This window comes from Lissotriton helveticus, chromosome 3_1, assembly GCF_964261635.1.
Source record: "Lissotriton helveticus chromosome 3_1, aLisHel1.1, whole genome shotgun sequence".
Taxonomy (NCBI): domain Eukaryota; kingdom Metazoa; phylum Chordata; class Amphibia; order Caudata; family Salamandridae; genus Lissotriton; species Lissotriton helveticus.
Genome location: NC_136061.1, coordinates 418,848,231 through 418,870,569, shown reverse-complemented (window position 1 = coordinate 418,870,569; position 22,339 = coordinate 418,848,231). Strand labels below are relative to the sequence as shown.

Below are 22,339 nucleotides of genomic sequence, written 5' to 3'. Positions count from 1 at the left end.
TTCCAGAGCTCGACGGCGTGTCTGTGGACGGAGCGGGTGTTGAGCAGGATGCACTTCAGGTGGCTGCTGTTGTTGTCCGTCTTGGTGGGTGCGGGTGTAGTGCAGGTCCGGATGCAGGTGAACTTGCAGGAGCGGCAGCTGAAGGGTCCGTGGGTGCGTCTCGGGGTGGCTCGGTAACATCCAGGGGTTCGGCCGGCGTTGAGTGCGTTGAGGGTGGCGGCGTCGTACGTCCGGCGGGTGGGCTGGGGTCTGCGGGGGCCAGGGGTTCCGGCGCTGGGCGCGGTCCAGGTGCGGACGGGCACAGACGGGCTTACCTTTGGCGCGCCTTCGGCGCACAATCGGCGCGCCCGCTGCGCATCAACGCTGCACGTACGCACGGTCGCCATATATGGCGAAGTGCGAGGGAGAGCGGAGCAGCTGGGAGGCGGGAGCGGGGAGGGTACAGAAGAAAAGTGGGCGTGGTTAGCGGCGGTGGCGGGAAGCGGGCAGGGAGGACAGCGCTAAACAGGGGGACCGGCAAACAACGAGCACAGTACAAAAAAAACAAAATAAAGACCACAAATGCACAAGATAACTACTCAACAGTCAGGGGGCACACAGCAGAAAAAAAGGGGTACAGGAATGCAGCGCTATCTCGCAGGAGACCACGCCGCTCGGTGGCAGGGGGCGTGGTCACACGGCGGCAGCAGGGGCAGCGAGGAGGCACACTCAGCAGCTGGTGGCCATGCGGCGCGGGGGTGTCCTAGAATAGGACACACTCACCTGCGTCGCACGGTCGCCATATATGGCCAAGTGCGAGGGAGGGCGGAGCAGCTGGGAGGCGGGAGCGGGGAGGGTACAGAAGAAAAGTGGGCGTGGTTAGCGGCGGTGGCGGGAAGCGGGCAGGGAGGACAACGCTAAACAGGGGGACCGGCAAACAACGAGCACAGTACAAAAAAACAAAATAAAGACCACAAATGCACAAGATAACTACTCAACAGTCAGGGGGCACACAGCAGAAAAAAAGGGGTACAGGAGTGCAGCGCTATCTCGCAGGAGACCACGCCGCTCGGTGGCATGGGGCGTGGTCACACGGCGGCAGCAGGGGCAGCGAGGAGGCACACGCAGCAGCTGGTGGCCGTGCGGCGCGGGGGTGTCCTAGAATAGGACACACTCACCTGCGTCGCACGGTCGCCATATATGGCCAAGTGCGAGGGAGGGCGGAGCAGCTGGGAGGCGGGAGCGGGGAGGGTACAGAAGAAAAGTGGGCGTGGTTAGCGGCGGTGGCGGGAAGCGGGCAGGGAGGACAGCGCTAAACAGGGGGACCGGCAAACAACGAGCACAGTACAAAAAAACAAAATAAAGACCACAAATGCACAAGATAACTACTCAACAGTCAGGGGGCACACAGCAGAAAAAAAGGGGTACAGGAGTGCAGCGCTATCTCGCAGGAGACCACGCCGCTCGGTGGCAGGGGGCGTGGTCACACGGCGGCAGCAGGGGCAGCGAGGAGGCACACGCAGCAGCTGGTGGCCGTGCGGCGCGGGGGTGTCCTAGAATAGGACACACTCACCTGCGTCGCACGGTCGCCATATATGGCCAAGTGCGAGGGAGGGCGGAGCAGCTGGGAGGCGGGAGCGGGGAGGGTACAGAAGAAAAGTGGGCGTGGTTAGCGGCGGTGGCGGGAAGCGGGCAGGGAGGACAGCGCTAAACAGGGGGACCGGCAAACAACGAGCACAGTACAAAAAAACAAAATAAAGACCACAAATGCACAAGATAACTACTCAACAGTCAGGGGGCACACAGCAGAAAAAAAGGGGTACAGGAGTGCAGCGCTATCACGCAGGAGACCACGCCGCTCGGTGGCAGGGGGCGTGGTCACACGGCGGCAGCAGGGGCAGCGAGGAGGCACACGCAGCAGCTGGTGGCCGTGCGGCGCGGGGGTGCAGAGCAATGGGATTACAGATGCACGCAACTTCAAATACTGACTTCTAACTGCAATCTAAAAATTATACACTTTAAGTTTCTCCATCAAGTGTGTTACATGCCTGCACAACTCCATAAATATGGGCTGAGGGACGATGAAAAATGCTGCAGATGTGGAGCTCCCGCAGCGGATTTCTTGCATGTGGCCTGGTCATGCCTGCGATTTCATTCTTACTGGGCAGAGAAAACCAATACACTTACTACCATGTTGGCAGAACTGATACCTAATACACCCCAAACGTGTCTACTGGGCATGTACAAGATCAAGCTAGCTTGTAGACGTAAGTTCCTTGCACTAGCACTTCTGCTAGCAAAGAGGTGTATAGCAATGAAATGGGGTAGCAAGGAATTTCTGGGAACCACTAGTACAAATTTCTAGAATCCACGCACACTGTGGATTGATTATAGATTGGAAAAGGATGTGTAATTGCAAAGTACGGGATCCTTTTTTATACCCCAGTGAACTGTTGAAACGGGGAGGGGAAGGTGGACCTGTTGCTGAACAAGTCATGTGAACGTTTTTTTTTTACAAACTTGGTACCTGCTCTCCTAAGTATACCCTCTTTTTCTGTGTATCAAATGAGTCTGTAATATTTTGGATATTGTAGAGTACTGTATACTGATATGGCAATGTGATTGTCCGGACATGTAATGTAAATGACCATATGCATAACTGTAACATGAGAACTTCTTTTTTTGTGCTTGACCAAGTAAAAAAAAACAAAAAAACTTAGCAACATCTTCTCTCATCTTGGGATCTATAGGAATACCTCTTCTCCCTCCGTGTCCCTGAAATCCTCCACTTTTCTGCATCAGATTCCCAGAACGATGGACTCCCTGCATTTTACTTGTATTCCCCACATAAGGCTGTTGCTGACTTGCTTTCATCAGTGCCACCAATAATTTCTCCTTCAGCTTTTTATGACTCATTTCACTTTCATCACAATAGTACTTTACGTACTGCAGGATTTCGTCGACAGATTTATTCTACAAAATGATCAAATGCTGCTGTATCATCATACTAATCTCAGGTCTCAACCAAGTTTCAAATTGGGATTCAAACTGTACCATATCCTAGAGTGCTCATCCTACTATACTGACTGGTTAAATGCCTGCAACAATCGTTCATAAAAGGCATGAATAATTTATTTTGGTGGTTGAGTTGTCCTACTAATCTTTACCCAATCAATATCCTGCTGAGGCACCTATGCTTTCAAACAGGTTATCACCTGTTCGTACTTTTTCATCACTACAGGTGACGGACCATGTGTCACTGGCTCTCTCTCAGACTCACCTTCAGGGTACTCTTTAGCTATTTTACATGCTAACCATAAATCACTAGGAATCACAATTTCCACAACAACTTCAAGATTTTCACAAATCGATCAACCTGTTTGTACCACTCTGTAGGCTTCACTCTCAGTCTCTGAGAAGTGCTGGGACACGCTTGTTGAGTAGCTGTGCACTATATAAATGCCTTCATACATTCATTCATTCTGGAAGTCATTTGTAACGGCTGCAAGGTCACCTCTACTCCAAGGTACATGCACATCATTCACTCAGCACTTCCGCCAGAGAAAAGTTTTGATACCCATTCCCGTTTCCCACAAAGGAGGAGGTTCTCCCATTGTTCTTTTAGAACCATTTCTTTTTGCCCATCTTTCTTCCCTTTTATCTTATGTGCTCCAAATTCAAAGGGTTAGAACTAGCTCTTGAATTTGGGTCTTCAATCCGGGAATCACAGTTCCTCTATATCTTGATCACTAAAGGCAAGTCTGTGATTTTCCTGCAAAGTCTTTGTTCGTTTTAAATTTGCATCAAATTACTGATCTAACTGAGATAATTTCTCGTGACCCTGTCTTGCTCTTCTCGTGACATCTTTACTCATGAATAACAGTTCATTCTGTTGGTAGGTATCTATTTGAGGTTCACTGACACAACATTGATGTCACAAATATCGATGTACAAATATTGATGAAAAAATATAGACTACAAAATATCGACTCCCTATACTTAAACTGGTCAGTCCAAAAATATTGATGTAAAAAATATAGTTGTATAAATGTATAGATTTTTATATATATAAACAATAAAATAATAAATACTAAATATATTAAATAATAAAATTAATTTTAACAAAAATAAATTACATTTAATATACATTTCAACAAAATAGAACAAATAAACATATTTTAAAAACTTAAACACACAAACATAATAAAGTATACATATATACATGTTTCCAAAGTTTAGCCAAAGTACGAAAGCGCACACCACTGCGGATCACTTTTCCAAGTTTTATTTGTTTGCAGGAGCAAAAACTGGCCCATAATGTTCAGAATTCCATATCGCCTAACGCGTTTCTAGCCTCCTGGCTCTTGATCACAGGCATTTCAGGCATCGCGGGACATAAGCAGAGCACAGCAATTATATCCTTCCTGTGGGATGACACAGGTGAGTTCATTTTACGCCGTGCACTCTGGGATTTGTAGGGCTATTTGAAAGTTCCAACCCTCCAGTGGGTTTGTTCCGCTTTGCCAATTTTCCTTATTAATATTAACCCTTCAGTGGGCTTCTGACATCACAAACCAGTATATTTTAGGGGTCCGCTGTGACTGCAATGAGGCAGCTAACAGTTCTGTGCCTCTGCGGCTCCATATTAACATTCCAATGGCGGTGCAGCTTTCACAGCCGGACAGTTGTATTATGTGTTTCCAAAGTTTGTCCAAAGAACGTAAGCGCACACTGTTGTATAGCTCCTATATATCCTTATATCGTGTTAAGTTAGCATAGGTACATTTGAGATTTAAACGCCATTTTTCCTTTCTTGCAACTTCTGCACACGACCCTTAATTGTTGACTTAGCTTTCAACCTAGTGGTTTGCCGTGGTGTATGTGAGAATAATATGTTATTGCTCTGATATCAGTTTTGTTTAATAAACCATGTCTGCACGGAGAGTGCTGAAGTTTCAGGAGCAACACGATATGGTATTGTTATGAGGTCTGATCTCCACGCCTTCATAGTCATAACACAAGTGCAGCCTTTGCCAACTTGGGCTTGAGGCGGGATTGATATTGCTTTGCACGAGAATTGTTAACACACTTGATGCGGTGCACATGCAGAGAGAGCTGGTGTATGCTGATGTGATTCCTTCATGCTAGGACACTAAGGTATGGGCCCGCCCTAAAACAACCCAAAGAGACCTTCTTAGCTAATAATATAATATATGTGTTAGGGAGGGTGAGATATAAGTGTTGTTAACTCTTATTCATTACAGCATGTTAACATGCTGTCACCATTCGCTTTTTATGTCTTAGTAACTATGCTGATAATTTTGCTACTGATAATAAGTATACTTGTATTATCTAAGATACTGCGCCTGAGAAGACGGCATTAGTAAATAAACATTTCAAATGCACATGTGTCTTCTTTACTCCATGTTCTGGTTTGTAATGATAATATAACGAAAGAGTGTTCATGAGTCCCACGTACCCTGAGGTACTGTAAGTTCATGTTCTGGTTTGTCTAAACATTGGAAGTTTGATATGTCCGATGAGACACTGTAGCTAGCTCGGTAAGGGGTGAGTTGGTTGCTAAGGTAAGTTTTGGGACACCCTAATTTGCCGAGGTTCCACTCCTCTGTGCACAGTTCTGTGTGAGTACAGAAACCCTGCAACATGGCGCCCAACGGTTTCGGTGGTCTTATATCATGACACTCGAGTAGTTTATCGTTCATGCCTTAACCCCTTCACATCCGTTTCCGGAAAACGGGGTGTCGGTGAAACCTACCTATTTTTTGAAATAGGTCTTTATTCAAGCTTGATTCTTTCTTAAACGGTTTCTTTGAATTACTACCCAGTTGTGCTACAAAGTATTCTTTGTGTTTTCTTGTTTCCAGTGTTGTCATGGCGGCGGTGGCTATTGCGCAGCATAGTCGCGTAGCGGTTCGCAACCATCTTCAGACGTACCAGGTCCCAGTAGATGGGATGGCTGTGATTTTCGTGGTATGTGCAGATCGGGCGTTTCCTTACGAGTTGTTTTACTCTTGGGTTACGTTTCCGGCTGTGGACGCTAATTCTGGTTTGTTCCACTCCTACACCGCCTCGGATGTCCCGGCTGAGTATACGCCGTACAGGGCATTGGAAATACCTATTGATCATTGGCAGCATCGAGTTTGGTTTGATGGCGCCCTCCCCCACTCTTTGTCCGCTGCGAGGTTAGGTCCACTCTCAATTCCAGGTACAAATTGGCCTGCGTTGGGTGGCTTTACCCCGCACCCGAATCACGGGGCTTGTACCCTAGCAGAAATTCGCAGGCTACATGTTGTTTCCATTTCCGTGATTCGTGCTTTAGTGCAATACATCGGTCGACATCTTCCTGGTGGTCCCCAGGGGGGTGCGGCCTCTCCCGTGGATCGAGGCGGAATGCGTCTCAATCCAGTGATGGTTAATTCGGTTTTTGGTGCGCGTCCAGTTGACAACGATGACTTCCCATTCTGGCTAGCAGAGAAGTTTGATCAACTGGAGGCGGTTTTTCCGAATTCTACTCCTGCTGATAAACATAGAATGTTAACGATTACTCTACCGAAGGATATCACTCCTGAACTTGTTGACTGTGAAAGCTGGGGAAAAACGTTTGCGGCAGTTTATACAAGGTGCTTCGGCACCCCGTCTATGACTGCCCTTCCTGAAATCATTAGACGTGTTCAGAATGATCACGGTCCAGAGGCAGCGGTTGAATTGGGTATGCGCCTGTGTGGTTCTTTTGAGATTGTAAGTGATCTCATTCTCTCCAATGTTAAAGGAGATGCAGTTAACTTTCAGGTGTCGAATGCTTTGGCTGCTCTGCCCGATGCCGACAAACCCCGCCAGTTAGCAAAGATTGTGGTGGCCGCTTATAAGACAATTGGCCGCACAAGTAGAGGTCTGAAATATTTTCCAGTAAAGGAGAAAAAACAACCTCAGGGACAATCTGCAGTGACAGATGTCCAGCCCAAGTCCAAAAAACAAAATTGGCCTAAGAAACAGACACAGGGGAAGAAGAATACACAGACTCAGGATTCTTTTCCTGCAGTACAAGCACCTGCGCCGACAGAAAAAGTTTATGATTTGCGCGATCGCGCGATGATTAAATCACCTGATCGATTTCAGGGTTCTGATCAACGCTCTCCTCGTTCCTTTCAGGAAACATCGGCCCCGAAGACCGGTGGAGGAGGAGGGGGTGGACGTGGACGTGGTGGCCAACAAGGACGTGGTCAGTCCCGCCAGACGGACGGCGCAGTGAAGCAGGAGGATTCTACGCCTAAGCGTCCGCAGTTTGCGAAAAAGAAAGTTGCAGCCTTAACAGCGCATAGATATGCCACAGATAGTGAGAACGCGGCTTCGGAATCTGACGTGGGCTCTGACCTTGCTGGACAGCGCGGCGGAGAATACCATAGTCAGAGAGGCGCTCCGTCCACTACTGAGGGTGACAGCGACTGAAGTGTTTGTTGTAATAGAAACAGCCGATACGAGATTAGCTCCCCCTGAAAGACTTTTTGAAATTGTCCTGTTAATTGAAGGTGACATACAGCGTACTGTCAGGGGGGTGTTTTGGGAGAACCTTTCGTCTACGTACGACATTTTGCTTTCCGAGGCTGACTGGCCCCCACCTTTTGTGCTCGCAGCGCCGCGAGGGGAGGAGGTGATCCTTCCCAGTTTCGCGCACACTGTCTCGACTGAGCATGCGCAGCATTTTGCAGAAGAGTGGGCTCGGGCTCTTGCACCGGCTCTCTACCGCAACCAATGTGGTTGGGACAAATTGTCCCCTTGCCACGAAATTCCTTTGCGGTCTGAGCCGCAGCCTCAGCCTCAATATCCCATTCGGCGTGAAGCAAAAGCAGCCGTCGCAGAAATCCTTGAACAATTGGAATATCAGGGAGTTATAGAAACGTGTGTGTCACCAATGAATAATCCCCTTTTTACTGTGACCAAACCTGACGGATCATATCGTTTGGTATTGGATTACCGGCATTTGAACTCGCATTGCCGTAACTGTGCAGTACAGAATACTCACGGCTCTGCCCTAGTGGATAGTCTAGTGCGTAAGCGTTTCAAGACAACGCTTGACATTTCCAATGGTTTTTATGCCCACAGACTGGATGACTTTAGCTCCCAGTGGACAAGTTTTACGTCCGCTAGGGTGCAGAAACGCTTCCGGCGACTCCCAATGGGCTACAAAAATAGTCCTGGAGTCTTCACCTCCAGAATAGTCACTCTGTTGGAGGGAATCGATCCAGATGCATGTTCTTATGTAGATGATATTTATCTCACAGACGACGAGATTTGGATGCATCTGTGTCGAGTGAATTCCATAATTTGTACCTTTGCTGATATGGGTTACAAATTTAATTTTGCAAAATCGCACATTGCAGAACACACGGTGTTGTTCCTCGGCTATGAGCTGAACAATGAAGGTAGAGGTTTGGCTCCTCACTTCTTGGAGAAATGCGCACAATTGCGCGCTCCTACAACACTGAAAAAATTACAGTCTTTGCTGGGTTTCTTGAATTTCGGCAGAACTTACATTCCGGAATATGCCCAGCGTATCAAGCCTTTGTATGCTTTGATACAACCAACTTTCTCAAAATCATGCTGGCTGCCTGAGCATTCAGCCATTTTGCAATCCTTGCAGGCTGATCTGCTCGCTTCTAAATATTTACTGACTCGTGATAACCACACCAACCTGGTAATAAGAATAATTCCTGGGACGGTGGGTTTCACATACCTCACTTTTAATGAAGGTGACACAGTACCTATTGCTTACAAGTCACACTTGTACACTTCGGCTGAGTTGCGGTTTCCCACAGTGGAAAAGGTTTTAACTGCTGTACAGATGGCAATTCTTAAGGAACGAGCACTGTCTCAGGGGAAACGCATGCTAGTGGTAACACCCTGTCCTCATTTGGAGGCAGTCACGAAAACCAGTGTACCAAATTCAAAAGCTTTGCACCCTCGGTGGATTCAGTGGGCTGCGTCATTGTCATCCACGGATGTCATGTTTATTTTTGACGCCTCCTTACGGTCGCAAGAGTACTTGCAGTATGAATTCGTTCATCCTGCTCCTCTGGCTATGCGACCTTTGGAGGACTTCCATTGCATCATTTACACTGATGGGTCGGCGCAGGTTGCGCATGGCTCTAAACATGCCTACGTTTCCGCATGCGCCATTGTGGTCGGTGCTATGTTGAATGATGAGTTCATTTCCAGGGAGGTACACACGTTGCCCCTGGGCGACTGCACCGCACAATTGGCAGAGCTTCGTGCTCTATTACTAGCGTTAGAGTACGCAGATCCAAGTGTTACTACTCTAATTGTGAGTGATTCTTACTACTGTGTCCAGTCTTACAATGAAAACTTGTTCTTTTGGATTCAAAATGATTTTCATGATTCCAAGGGTAGCACAATAAAACATAAAATGATCTGGGTTCGAGTGGCAGAGCTTAAGGCTAAGTTGCCACTCGTTTTTGTTATTCATACTCTCGGTCATCAGCGCGTAGGAGTACACGCTGTTGGCAACTCGCTTGCTGATGAAGCAGCGAAATCAGCAGTATCTACATACTTAGTTGCAGCAGTTACTAGGTCTAAAACCAAGATTGATAGCGACATCTTGGCAGCGATTGCTGCCTCTGAGAAGGGAAGTAAACATCCTGCGGGATTCCCTTCGAAGTATAAATACCACTTAAGTCCCGAAAAGGTTCCTTTTGTGACAATTCCTGATGTTGGGGAACGGCTGATTCCCAACTCGGATCGCAGAGCAGACTTGATTACAGCGGCTCATGAAGGTGTGGCGTCTGCGCATGCGGGCGTCTCGGCCACTGTAACGCAATTACAACTACGTTTCTGGTGGCGGGGACTGTACAAACAGACGCGTGATTATGTCCTTCTTTGTGACATATGCCAGCAGATTAAACCTTCAACTGCTACGCGTCCGCCACAGACTCAGTTGTACATTTCTAATAAACCGCTAGGCTGTGTTTATTTAGATCACTGCGGTCCTTTTTCATCTGATACTGCATATAAGTACATCTTAGTAGCAGTTGACTCATGCACACGCTTTGTGTGGGTATGGCCACATCGCAGCGCTGATTCACGGACTGTCATTAGAGATTTGCGTATCTTTATAGGGATTTTTGCCTGTGGTACCTTCCATTCGGATCAGGGTCCGGCTTTCGCCTCTAAGGCGTATAAGGATGCCATGACTTCGATGGGGGTCCAAGTCAAGTTTTCGTCACCCTACAGACCTGAGGGTAATAGTGTAGTTGAACGAATGAACCGTGATTTAAAGCAATCTTTGACAGCCCGAGTTATAGGCACTGGCAGAAACTGGCTGGCTCACCTCTATGGCGTGCAGCGTGCTCTTAATAATCTCCCTAGAAGGTCTCTGGGTGGGCGGACCCCATACGAAATGCTCTTTGGCATCAAGATGTACGTCCCTGACCTTGACGGTCTAGACTCTGTGGTTCGCGCCACTTCCTTTGACGCAGATGAACATTGCAATGTTTTACAGAATCTACAAAAGACCAGAGACAGTCTTGCAAAGGAACATTTGCCCTCCACATCGGATGATGCGTTGCAGATCCCGGTAGTTGGCTGGCTACCCCAAGTTGGAGAACTGGTTCGAGAGAAGATCGACAACAAGAAAGAGTTTGGTCCCTCCTATCGAGCTCCAGTCCCAGTGCTTGGAGTGAAGGGCACAAGAACAGTCATTTTACCACCACTTCCAGGTCGTAAGGAAAACAGGTTTATTTCTATTGACAATGTCAAGATACACAGAGTGGCCGATTCTTCTTAGCATGACACCAGCTGTTTCCTGTCCTTCCATTGTGAGAAATTCAATTATGCCCACTGCTTCTAATATTGAACCTGAAGTGGCCATCGAATTACCTGCTGTTTCCAGTCCATTATTACATAATTTACCCGGAACTAACGTTGATGAGTTGGACTATACATACCCCACTGATTTGTCCATGCCTGACCTGCAAGCTCGTTTAACCACGGAATCCAGATTTTCATTTGACTCTGCTTCCCTTGCCTCGAAAAAACCCTCTCAAATTGCAGTATATGCTAGCCTGTTTAAAAAACATTTTTTGATACCTCCTTGGACATACATTTGGCTGGTCCTTTTTTCGGTTTACCTTTTTATGTCAATTGGTTTTGTGTTTTATTTTTTTCGAATCATGAATGGACACTATGTCGAGGAGAGAACTTGCATTACTCACTTAAATGGAACTTTGGCCCCACTTTCCTCTTCACATTCTACACACAGATTAAAAAGAGACTTGACTTTGGTTAACATCACAGCATGGCCTGTTCTGGATGGAATCGCGTGGGATGCAGTTCGGTTTCAAATTCATGGCCCAACGGAAGTCGTTAATGTTCCTAATGTACTTAGAGTGAATATGGGGGATGTGGTGAAACAAAACATTCGTTCTGATGATTGGGATGTTAATGCTGTGGAAAGTTTGTTTTCTGATTTAAAGTACTATGCTGCTTTTGATGCTGAGGATTTATATTTAGAATCTGCTAATTATGGTGAATTGTTCTGTTACCAACATTATGGCAATCACTTCTTACACAAGACATCTTCCCGAAGGGATGCTGTTAATTTTACTCAGTGGGAACATTGCCCAGCACCTACACAAGGGAGTTCAGGAACGTTTCTTAAAAAGTATACTTATTTCACTGACTTTAATCAGTCCAATCCCGAGTCCTTTTATTTTAAATTTCACAAACAGCCACTGTCCAAGGTTAGACTTACCGATACAAAATTGTTGTATTCAAAGGCCTTCCTAGATCAATTAGTTACTGGGGGCTATGAGTTGTGGAAGGAAACAATAGACCTTAAATCGGTTTGGGGTTCAAGGGCCTGGCAGGTACGAGGCACTGAGGCTTTGCACCGTGCATGTCTCATCCCGAATCATATGTTGTTTTTAAATGAAACCATTTCCCAGACCACATGCTTTGGATTGGCTACATCTAAAAGGTTGAACACCCCGTCTTTCCCGGAGTTGGAGGAATATGAGGATTGGAGTAATTTTACTCAATTGTCCATTAAAGATATACAGGCTCTGCTTCTTAATTCCTCCTTTAACATTTCCAGTATGAATCCTAAGGGTTGGCTGCTTTGGCACCGTAGTGCTGATTCTTGCCAAAAAAGATTTTTAAATATAACTGACGGTTTTAAGACTGTTAGATCTGATCCCCGATTTGATTTGAGTCATACTGTCACCTCTTACTCTGTGGGCAAGTTGTGTCAAGCTTGGCTGAAACATTCAACTTTACCTGCGGTTAAGTATCACCTTTCCAAACTGAATGCAGACGTGGATTTGAATGATTTCATTAAAGGCCCAGCTAGTGGCAGGTCGAAAAGGTGGTTATATGGGGTTTACAATGAAATTTGGAAACTGTCACAGATTGAGGCTGCTTCACGCCTTAGGGCTATTGATCAGGCGAATCTTGAGAAAGTGCTTGGAGTTGTTGACAATAGCATTAACGTGCTTTCCTCTAGAATTTACACATTAGATAATATTGTGTCGTCTGTTGTTGATATTGTACATGATGAAGTGTCTGTATTATACCATGGTCAAAATCAATTACGGTCAATCATGCAGTTTGCATGGACACTTCAGACTCTGAAAATGGGTAAAGTTCCCTGGGGATACATGAACGTTTCCTCTTTATTTGCACCGTTTAATTTGACAGACAAACAACGCTTGCTTTCAATGCGTGATGCTTCCTTTTCTATGCTACATATTGAAAGGTTGGAATCTTTACCTTTTTCTGTGGCAGAAGCCACTGCTGCTACGTGGCTTATCCACGGTTTAATAACACTGCCTTTTGCTTTATATAAGTTTTCAAATTGTATGAAATATGTGCCAATAGGTCGTTTTGAACCCTTAGGTAGCGGTTTTCTTCATGAGGTCTGGTCACTCCCATACACATACAGATGTTTCAAGGATGAACAGGAGGTTTATCTAACAGGGGATGAGTGTACTGAGACGCCAGATCATTCTTTAATGTGCAGACACATACAGTTACACGGTTCATGTAACAAGGACCGACCGAATATGGCTTGCGTTTTACAGGGCACGCCAGTTCCTGCTATCATCCCCACGTTTAAATTGTTAGAGAATGGTAGTTATTTAATGCTCAATAATGAAAACTGTTGTGGGTTAATTAAAGGTATAGCTTTCATAGTAACAGTAAGTGAGCGAGTTATTTGCTGCAGAAATGTTCTTTATCCTCCCACACGTGAACATAGGGAGTCTTCCATTTGGCCACAGATACCGACCTTGGGAGCAGAATTCAGCGACATGGCTAGAATAAGAGCTCTATTGTCCCAGAAAGAGGTGGCCTTGAGCTCGGCCCGTGAAACTTTCGTGCTTCACATTGCTAACACCCGTACGGAGGTTCAGGCTCTTTTAAATACTGATTTGCCTTTGCATTTCGGAGCCATGGTTCGTTCTATCTTTAACGCATCCTCCACAACGGGCCTAGCACATTTTTTTAAAGTTGTTAGCGGTGGTCTCGTGACTTCCTTTGAGAAGATTTTTGGAGTCATCCCTGCCTTCTTCCATTCTATTTTTTCATCCTTATTTGGAGGGTTCCCGTTTTTACTTGCATTAGCGGCTGGCGCTTTGGTGGTTTTCTGCCTTTTTAAATATGGATGCCCTTCCTGTGCAAGACCACGCTCAACTGCTACTGACGCGGTTTCGCGACCGAATGCTTGATTATTATGGCACACTGCCGTTGGCGACTCTAAGCACGGCGTTTAGATTATCTTTTCGGTTCTCCTATTTCACCTGTGTCCAGCCTGTATTTCGCTGCCTGACCTGTGATTTCCTTTGGGCCATTGATTTGTGTCTCTGCGGACCGATTTCTTCTGACGTCGATTTTGATCAACTGATGAGTCCTATCATTGCTCACGAGTTGGTTTGTTCTGACGAAAGGATTATGGCCTTGGCGGTGGCACATGGACTAATGGGTCCCTGGGATGTGTTGTCGGCAGCGCAAAATTTCTTGGAACGAAGTTTTCTTGAAAACCCACCGAGCTGTCCTCTGATGGTTATAGAGGATCCGGTGCTGGGAGATCACGTATGTTCCTTTCATCTTTTAAATTGGATGGCTGAACTGTTTTCGGATGAGGACAGTGACTTCCTCCTGGAGGCTGTTGCAGCTTATTTTTCATATACAGTCTTATCATAAACACTGCCTCAAATTGACATGCTGATTGATAGCATTTCCTTGATTTTATTGACTTTTTGGTCAAGACATTTTATTTTTGCTTGCCTATTGGCTTGAGCCACATTATACTTGTGGGCTATTTTTTAGCATTAGTTTTTATAATTGAATTTTTATTCATGCTCGTTTATTGTTGGATTCTGCTCTCATGTGATGGCACTTCTGTTATCTTATTTAGTCCGTTCTCGGATCATGGGGGGGTGTTGTATAGCTCCTATATATCCTTATATCGTGTTAAGTTAGCATAGGTACATTTGAGATTTAAACGCCATTTTTCCTTTCTTGCAACTTCTGCACACGACCCTTAATTGTTGACTTAGCTTTCAACCTAGTGGTTTGCCGTGGTGTATGTGAGAATAATATGTTATTGCTCTGATATCAGTTTTGTTTAATAAACCATGTCTGCACGGAGAGTGCTGAAGTTTCAGGAGCAACACGATATGGTATTGTTATGAGGTCTGATCTCCACGCCTTCATAGTCATAACACAAGTGCAGCCTTTGCCAACTTGGGCTTGAGGCGGGATTGATATTGCTTTGCACGAGAATTGTTAACACACTTGATGCGGTGCACATGCAGAGAGAGCTGGTGTATGCTGATGTGATTCCTTCATGCTAGGACACTAAGGTATGGGCCCGCCCTAAAACAACCCAAAGAGACCTTCTTAGCTAATAATATAATATATGTGTTAGGGAGGGTGAGATATAAGTGTTGTTAACTCTTATTCATTACAGCATGTTAACATGCTGTCACCATTCGCTTTTTATGTCTTAGTAACTATGCTGATAATTTTGCTACTGATAATAAGTATACTTGTATTATCTAAGATACTGCGCCTGAGAAGACGGCATTAGTAAATAAACATTTCAAATGCACATGTGTCTTCTTTACTCCATGTTCTGGTTTGTAATGATAATATAACGAAAGAGTGTTCATGAGTCCCACGTACCCTGAGGTACTGTAAGTTCATGTTCTGGTTTGTCTAAACATTGGAAGTTTGATATGTCCGATGAGACACTGTAGCTAGCTCGGTAAGGGGTGAGTTGGTTGCTAAGGTAAGTTTTGGGACACCCTCATTTGCCGAGGTTCCACTCCTCTGTGCACAGTTCTGTGTGAGTACAGAAACCCTGCAACAACACCACATATGACAAATACATTCAAATATTATATAAAAAAAATAAAAAATAAACCTCAAACAAATAAAAAAAATTAACTAGAAAATACTTAGAAACAAAAACATAAATGATTACATGTGTTTCTTTTATTTCCTACCCTATAACACCAAACAAATCACAACACACTTCTACATTTTTAAAAATGTACTTCCATAAATAACATAATTATTTACCAATTAAAGAAATATTATTAATTAAAAAAAGTAAAGCGAATAAAAGTTGATTAACTTCCCTCACTTTAACCGTTTAATCCCCACAACACACACCTAAATTAAACTGTAAAATAAGTAATTACATAATTAAAACTTATTTTAAAAAAAAAACTATTTCTATTAAACAACTAATTAGAAAGTAAGTACCATTTATTTAATACCCACCTTTTTACCCCTTTGAAAGTAAAAATCACACAAAAAAATAAACAATTACCCAAAATAAATACCAATTAATTAATATTGATTAACAACTATGTATTAAACACAAATTATTTCCCAACCTTTACCACTATAAACCCCACACCAAACGCGCAAAAGTAATTACACAATTTACATATTTAATTTACAATTCATTAATTAATATTAACATCTAATTATTAATTAATTAAACATAAATTACTTTGTAGTTTGATTTCCATTCGAATCATTGTTGCTATGATCCTTTAACCATTGCTCTAAATTCTGAAAATCAAATATGTGCTAACTCTCAGAGGTTCCCTTTTGTACTGGGCTGTCTTGAGGCGTACTATTTCTAGCATTTGGAAGTTTCCCCTACGGGGATATCCGAACCTGCCAGTCCAGGAAAGGAAAGACCTTATGGGTCTAAGTCCATTCTGTAGTAAAGAGAAGGATCTGCACTGGCTGCACACGGTGAGCTTGCATTCATTGGAATCAACGAGCCAAATTGTATTCTCTGATTGTATGCTCCTCTTTCTGGTACCTTTGCTTCTGTAGAAGCAGGCACTTTCTGACTCATTTCCTGCAGGATTAGGGTTGTACATAGGGACTGTAAGTCCGACAGTAATTGGTACTGTAGGATCATCCGGAAGTATTGAAGCCAAATTAGAGCTACCATTCCCCAAATCTACAGTCTGTGTCACACCAGTTGATATAACCCATACAGCACCAGGACATGAAGCAATCGGTGCTGAACCACTTCCAGAACTACGAGTAAGACTCACTTTTCCCACTTTCCGTTTGCGTCTGATTGTATGGAGGTGGACATTCAGCGAACAGTCCATCCATATGGCTGTCACTTGTATCATGCCTGTCACTTGCATCACTATCACTGTCTACATTTTCCTCTTTCTCCTTTTTCTTTTCCTTTTTCCTCTCAGCATCATTTCCCTCACTTGTTATGTCAGGGTATAATCTCGCTCCCTCGATCATGTCTACTCTCCATCTCTTTAGCTGATCACCCCATCTGGCATCTTGGCATCTGCAAAATCTCTGATTGCTTTCTTCATTTTCCCATAATGTCTGTTCCATTGCTTTACATGCGCTGCATGTTCCCATGTGTTAAGTGCTTCAAACTGCAGGTCTAGGTAATGGTTTCAATGCAGATAATATCCCCCTCAAATGATCAATTATTCTCAGATTAAAAGTACCATAGTGTCGAAACATCAATGCATCTTCTTTCTTTTTCTATGATTTTGTGCCAATTCTTAAGCCAACTAATAGTATGGAGCTCCTCTTTTGTCACCGTATAATGAGCTGGTGTATTCTCCGGTGGCGCTTCCTCGCCAATTCTAGTAGGTACACCTACATCACCTCATATCATATCTCTTATTGCTCTTAAATCTCATATTCCAATCTCTTAGTTCAATTCAAATCCAAATTTAACAATTTCAAGTTCAGCAGCGATTTTATTTCCAATAGGCGCTTCAGTAACCAAGAAATACTTCGATCAATCCCAGCGCGGCGTTACACGAACCGACCTAATCCTGCACGGCACAGTCTGACGTTACTCTGACTCCTCACAACAGTTCACCCTCCAATACAATTTTTCCCACTCTTTCTCTCATTCACTTCTGTTTCTACAAAAAACGTTAAATAACACTTGTCTGCCCTGCTAAAAGTATCGATCGAATCACTCATTCAAAAATGAAACAGTGCCGGACTAAACCCTGTGGAGGACCCTAGGCAGTCGAAATTATGGGGCCCCCATTCAAATTATTTTCTATTACCCAATGTACCGGCTTGTTTTACAAACTGACAGCTGCCAGAAGCTGAGCTTATAGGAGACAAACTGTTATGCGATTCTGATGTATCTGGTTTATGTGCTTTAGGTTGCTAATGGGTATATTACAATAACACAGTATTTTTTCTATAGAGTCTTTAAATTAAAGTTTTTATTTCTTTGAGTTGATTCATTCTCTCTATCTTTTGGAAACAATATATAAATAAGCTTGATTGTAATATTCTTTCAAGATCAAAACAATATTAGTTTGATCAGTTGTCGAGGGGCCTCCAAAATCAGTGGGGTCCATAGGCCGTTGCCTAATTTGCCTATTTGGTAAACCAGAACCCAAATTAAACCTCGACAAGCGGATAATCACTTAAATTAGTATGGTCTCCCTTCTGCGCAAAGGTTCGACTGCACTAAGTAGGACTTCTCTCTTGCATCCGAAGGTGTCATGGTTAGGCATAGATAGGGAGAAGGAGCACACATAGACAACACTGTGTGGATGAATGCATGAAAGTCGAACTACATCTCCCATAAGTCCAAGGGAGAGGCTGGTTGTCTCTCCTCACATGCCAATACATAAGCCGCGCCCTTGTTTTACTTGGGGGTTGTCACTCGAGTAAATCCCTTCCTGGTGAACCCTTGTGTATTGCATCTGCCGTCAAGCGGCAGAAACCTGGACTATCGAGACGCCTCAGCTCATGCTTTCAAGGAGGCTGTCTTCGACTCTGGGAAGAAAAATTCCTTAGGAAACGGCCACACTGCGCCGTCAAGCACCATTGTTAAACCCCCTCTGAACCCGGGCACCATACGCACTGACTACAGTGTGTGAGGAGAAGGCTGCAGAACAACGAGGCTGACTCGCTGAAGCCGAGTTGGATTCTACCGCTAATTCAGAAGCCTCCCGAGTGAAAAGCGGTAAGCGCTAATGAAGTGTTTATTCCCCAGCGACATACATTGCCTTGCGCGCTCAGGAGAGCAAGCGTGACCTTTCTGTGTGGACAGCATTGTTTCCCCAGAGCTGTTAAATGGCTCGGAGCCCTTATCTGGATATTTCCTATTTTATGTTAATCCTGAAAGCAACAAGGGTACTTTTCAATACGCAGATGCCAGGCAGAAAGAGGATTCTTCTGTGACTGCACAGAACCACTCTACACGACCAGAGGATTATCTGCAGTAAGATAAGTACCTCTAACTTGACTATATGAAGTAGTGGTTGATTCCTTTTACTACAAACACTTACCAGAGTATTCCCAGGAGGAATCGACTTGTTTTTCCTTTTTCGTTATTTTTCTCTTTTGTGCTTTTTCTGCTGGCAGATGTGCTGCTGCATTAATAGTAAGTACATTACACATAGAGAAGCACTGTGTTTGGAAGTGTAGGGGGTTACTTCATATATGTGTATTGTGTCTCACTTACAGGGCAGACAGGGTGGATCATAAGAGTGAGGTCTACAACTCCCGAAGACATCCCTATACTGTGTTATGTGGCTGCAACTTTATTGTTTCTTTTGTCCCTTTTTTCCCTTTCCCCTATGGTGGTAAGACCTGTAGAGTGGTGCATATATACTCACTGGTGTTTCTATATACGGGGAATGGGTTAACAAGCATCAACCATCGTTCCCTCTGTATCCGGCTGTAAAAGGTTAGTGGTTAACCTTCCTCTGCTGTGAGAGAAGGTTCCCTATCTCAATTGGGCCGTAAACGACTAACCACCTAAAGCACTAGCAGACAATTACAGTACAGCGTCTTTCGCACCTTTATTATGTATCCCGGAATCTTAAGTCATGTCGGACCCAACAACAACTTCAACTTCAAGAGCTTAAACCCACATGCACTCGACTCTCACAACATCTGCGCCAGACATCACACAATCAATACTGTACTGCAAACTAAGCAGACATTTCACTCACATACATCCCTACTAATACTTACTCCTTCTTCATCGCGGTTTCCACAAATACCACACGAAATCCTATTCTCCTCATCTCGATCCTGGATTCTGAGCGAGGAGCACTAGGTTTGGGATCCAGATTTTCTAGGTCAAATTCTAATTCACTTCACTAACCAACCATCTGACTGTGCTACCATCTGACAGTGCTGAGCCCATTTACACAAATTTCTACAGCGGATGGGCCTTTCTAGTAGAGCGAGCAGTGAAGGGAAAAACAATCACTGGTTAGCATCTCAATACAGTGCAACCAATAGAGCCACACATTACTCCAATCGACTACTTCAGCTGAGTGTAGTTGCATTTAATTGTAGATTCAGTAACAGGTCAAAGTAAATCAATCTTAGCATATTCATCAAAAAGATCAGAATACGTCCAAATCTCCTGAAGAGACTTACCCTATATAGTACAAAGCAAATGTATGTAACTATGATGTAGACAATCAGGAAAAAGAAATGAAGGTTAAAGTGCATCAAATAATTCTCTTTACCGAACATGGGCACACTATCTTTCCCTACTTTACTTTAGCATGGGTAACCCTAAATGAAAGCATTTGGGTAAGGGCATAATCAGAAGGTAGAAAGGTGTCAGCAGTCAGAGTCTTCAGTAGAAGGCACTCCAATAATGGGTCAAGTATCATAAAACTGCATAAGCAAAAGTATAGGTCTTCTCTCCGTGAAAACTTAAAAAGGACTCCTGTCCCTCTCTACGTTCAGCATAATATCTATTGAAGTCACAGTAGGCATCTAACGTGGTCTCCTGCTGTAAATTTCCATCACTCCGCTACAACTGGATAGTTTTACCACATTTCCCACATCAGTAAGTTACAATCCACTCGACTTTGGTCATTCATCTCCTCATCCCATGAGAACTCGCCTTCTTACTTGTTACCATGCTTCTTGCTGCCAAATCTTACATTCTCATACCTTATTATCTAGAGAAACAAACACGCCTGTTCTACTGTTATGAGGCTACTTCCTCATAGCTGTATTGGAAACAAAATGCAAGGCAAAATACATTCTGCAAAGAAAGTCAAATAGGATTCACATGTTAGGTCTCTAACGTGTGCATGTACTGCATTTTCTTCACAAGGCCAACACTTTGGGCAAGTTAACATGTGCACAGGGTTACAAAATACTTGCACTTCTCTACACATTCAATAAATGCAGTCTTTAATACATGTATAAAGAATTGCAAACATTTCAGTTCTTAAGCACCTGTTTTAATCCATGTTATACAATAAAGGGTTAACCCTTATTTTACATCAGTCAAGTTAAACAAACTCATGATGAGAAATTTATATTGGCATATCCCTTTTGCATTAATATGTAAGTATTCCATCATCCTTTTATTAATCTCATTCTAAACACATATATTTTGTGTGGAATACATTTGGTATGCTATACTATACTTTTTTAGTGATGTTAATTACAATATATTTATTCGAGTGCTAACTATGCTTGAGTATGATGCACTCATACAATATCTCAGATGGGATCAAGGTTACACTTCTTCAGAATCAACAAAATCAATGCATCTCGCAAGCAGCGCCTTCATCTCATGATCTATTGCTCCACTCTTAACATGCAACATGGTTTGGTCTTTGAAGGGAACAAAAGTACGATTGTATAGAATTCCTTGGGTAAAGGCAGGATGGATATGGTCATTAATACATTGTCTTGCTGCACATCATCAATTATGGTATGGCACTAAACAACCCCTCTACAACATTATGGCACACAAAGTAGCTCTGACGGGGTTAGATTATAGGTTAAGAATCATAGGAATTACCTAAAGAAGTCACAACGGTACTTCAGTTCTTTTGCCTGCTCCACGTCTAACTTATTGGCAAAAAAATCTTCTTTATCTACTGCAAGCAGTTCTGTGTCCTCCATGCAGACGACTGTGGCATTTCTATGTGAACCCTGTATCAGAGCAACTTCCTAAAAGAGAGGGTGAGGAAAGCAGGAAAAAATTTGCAATTTTCTTTCGCGGACCACCATTTATCCTTATCAGTATTTCCACATTGTTATTACCTTGAATTTAGGCAGATCAATGAAAAGAATCTGCCTAGTGTAATTTTCTTCAACTTAAATCAATTATAACATAGGAAATGCCCCTTATTCAGTAACAGGGCATGGTGTAGAGTTGTTTGTTAATGGAAAATCCTCTGATTTCTGGAGGAAGTGGTAAATCAGGGAGATAATCTACTGGTAGTATTTCTTCAATCTGTCTATCCATACAGTGGAGAAAAGTCCATGGTAGAATATCTGCTGGATTTCACCAGAGGAATCCTGGAGTTCCTGGAGGAGTTACCTGGGAAATGTTGTGAAGGCTGGCAATGTGTCTCTTCTCTTTGTGCCCATGCTTTAGTTTTTCTGAGTAAAAAGACTCACAGCTTCACTTCCCATCTGGCTGACACTTAAAGACAAGAAAGAGTGGCTGGCCTGTGTGGTGATGGATATACAAAGTTGCTAAACTGTATCAAACCAGTGCGAGAGTCATGACAAGTAATATAGAAACTCTGTTCATGAACATGGTATAAAACAGGGGCTGAAACTAGAAGTCATTGAAGCCAGGCTTTTCATTGGCCGGTACATGGTGGTCACCCAAAGGGTGTAGCCAGAGCATCACCTGGGATGCAGAACTGCATATCCAACAGGCAGGCTCGTAACCATGTGAGGGGGTAATCACCCAAGAAACCTGCAACTTTCTGCTGGAGGAGCTGAGAACTTGTGTTTCTGATACGGAGTTGCAGGATGTATCTCTGCAGAATGAGTTAGCCCGAAT

General features: G+C 43.9%; 1 protein-coding gene across 1 annotated transcript in view; it reads right to left on the bottom strand.

Moving 5' to 3' along the window:
- The window catches only part of LOC144824568 (cyclic nucleotide-binding domain-containing protein 2-like), a 487,609-nt gene that overhangs the window by 179,530 nt on the left and 285,740 nt on the right, over positions 1 to 22,339 (bottom strand). Inside the window, exon 7 of the mRNA XM_078683625.1 lies at positions 21,341 to 21,492. Coding sequence (XP_078539751.1) covers positions 21,341 to 21,492 — 152 coding nt within the window. The remainder of the gene's footprint in view (positions 1 to 21,340; positions 21,493 to 22,339) is intronic.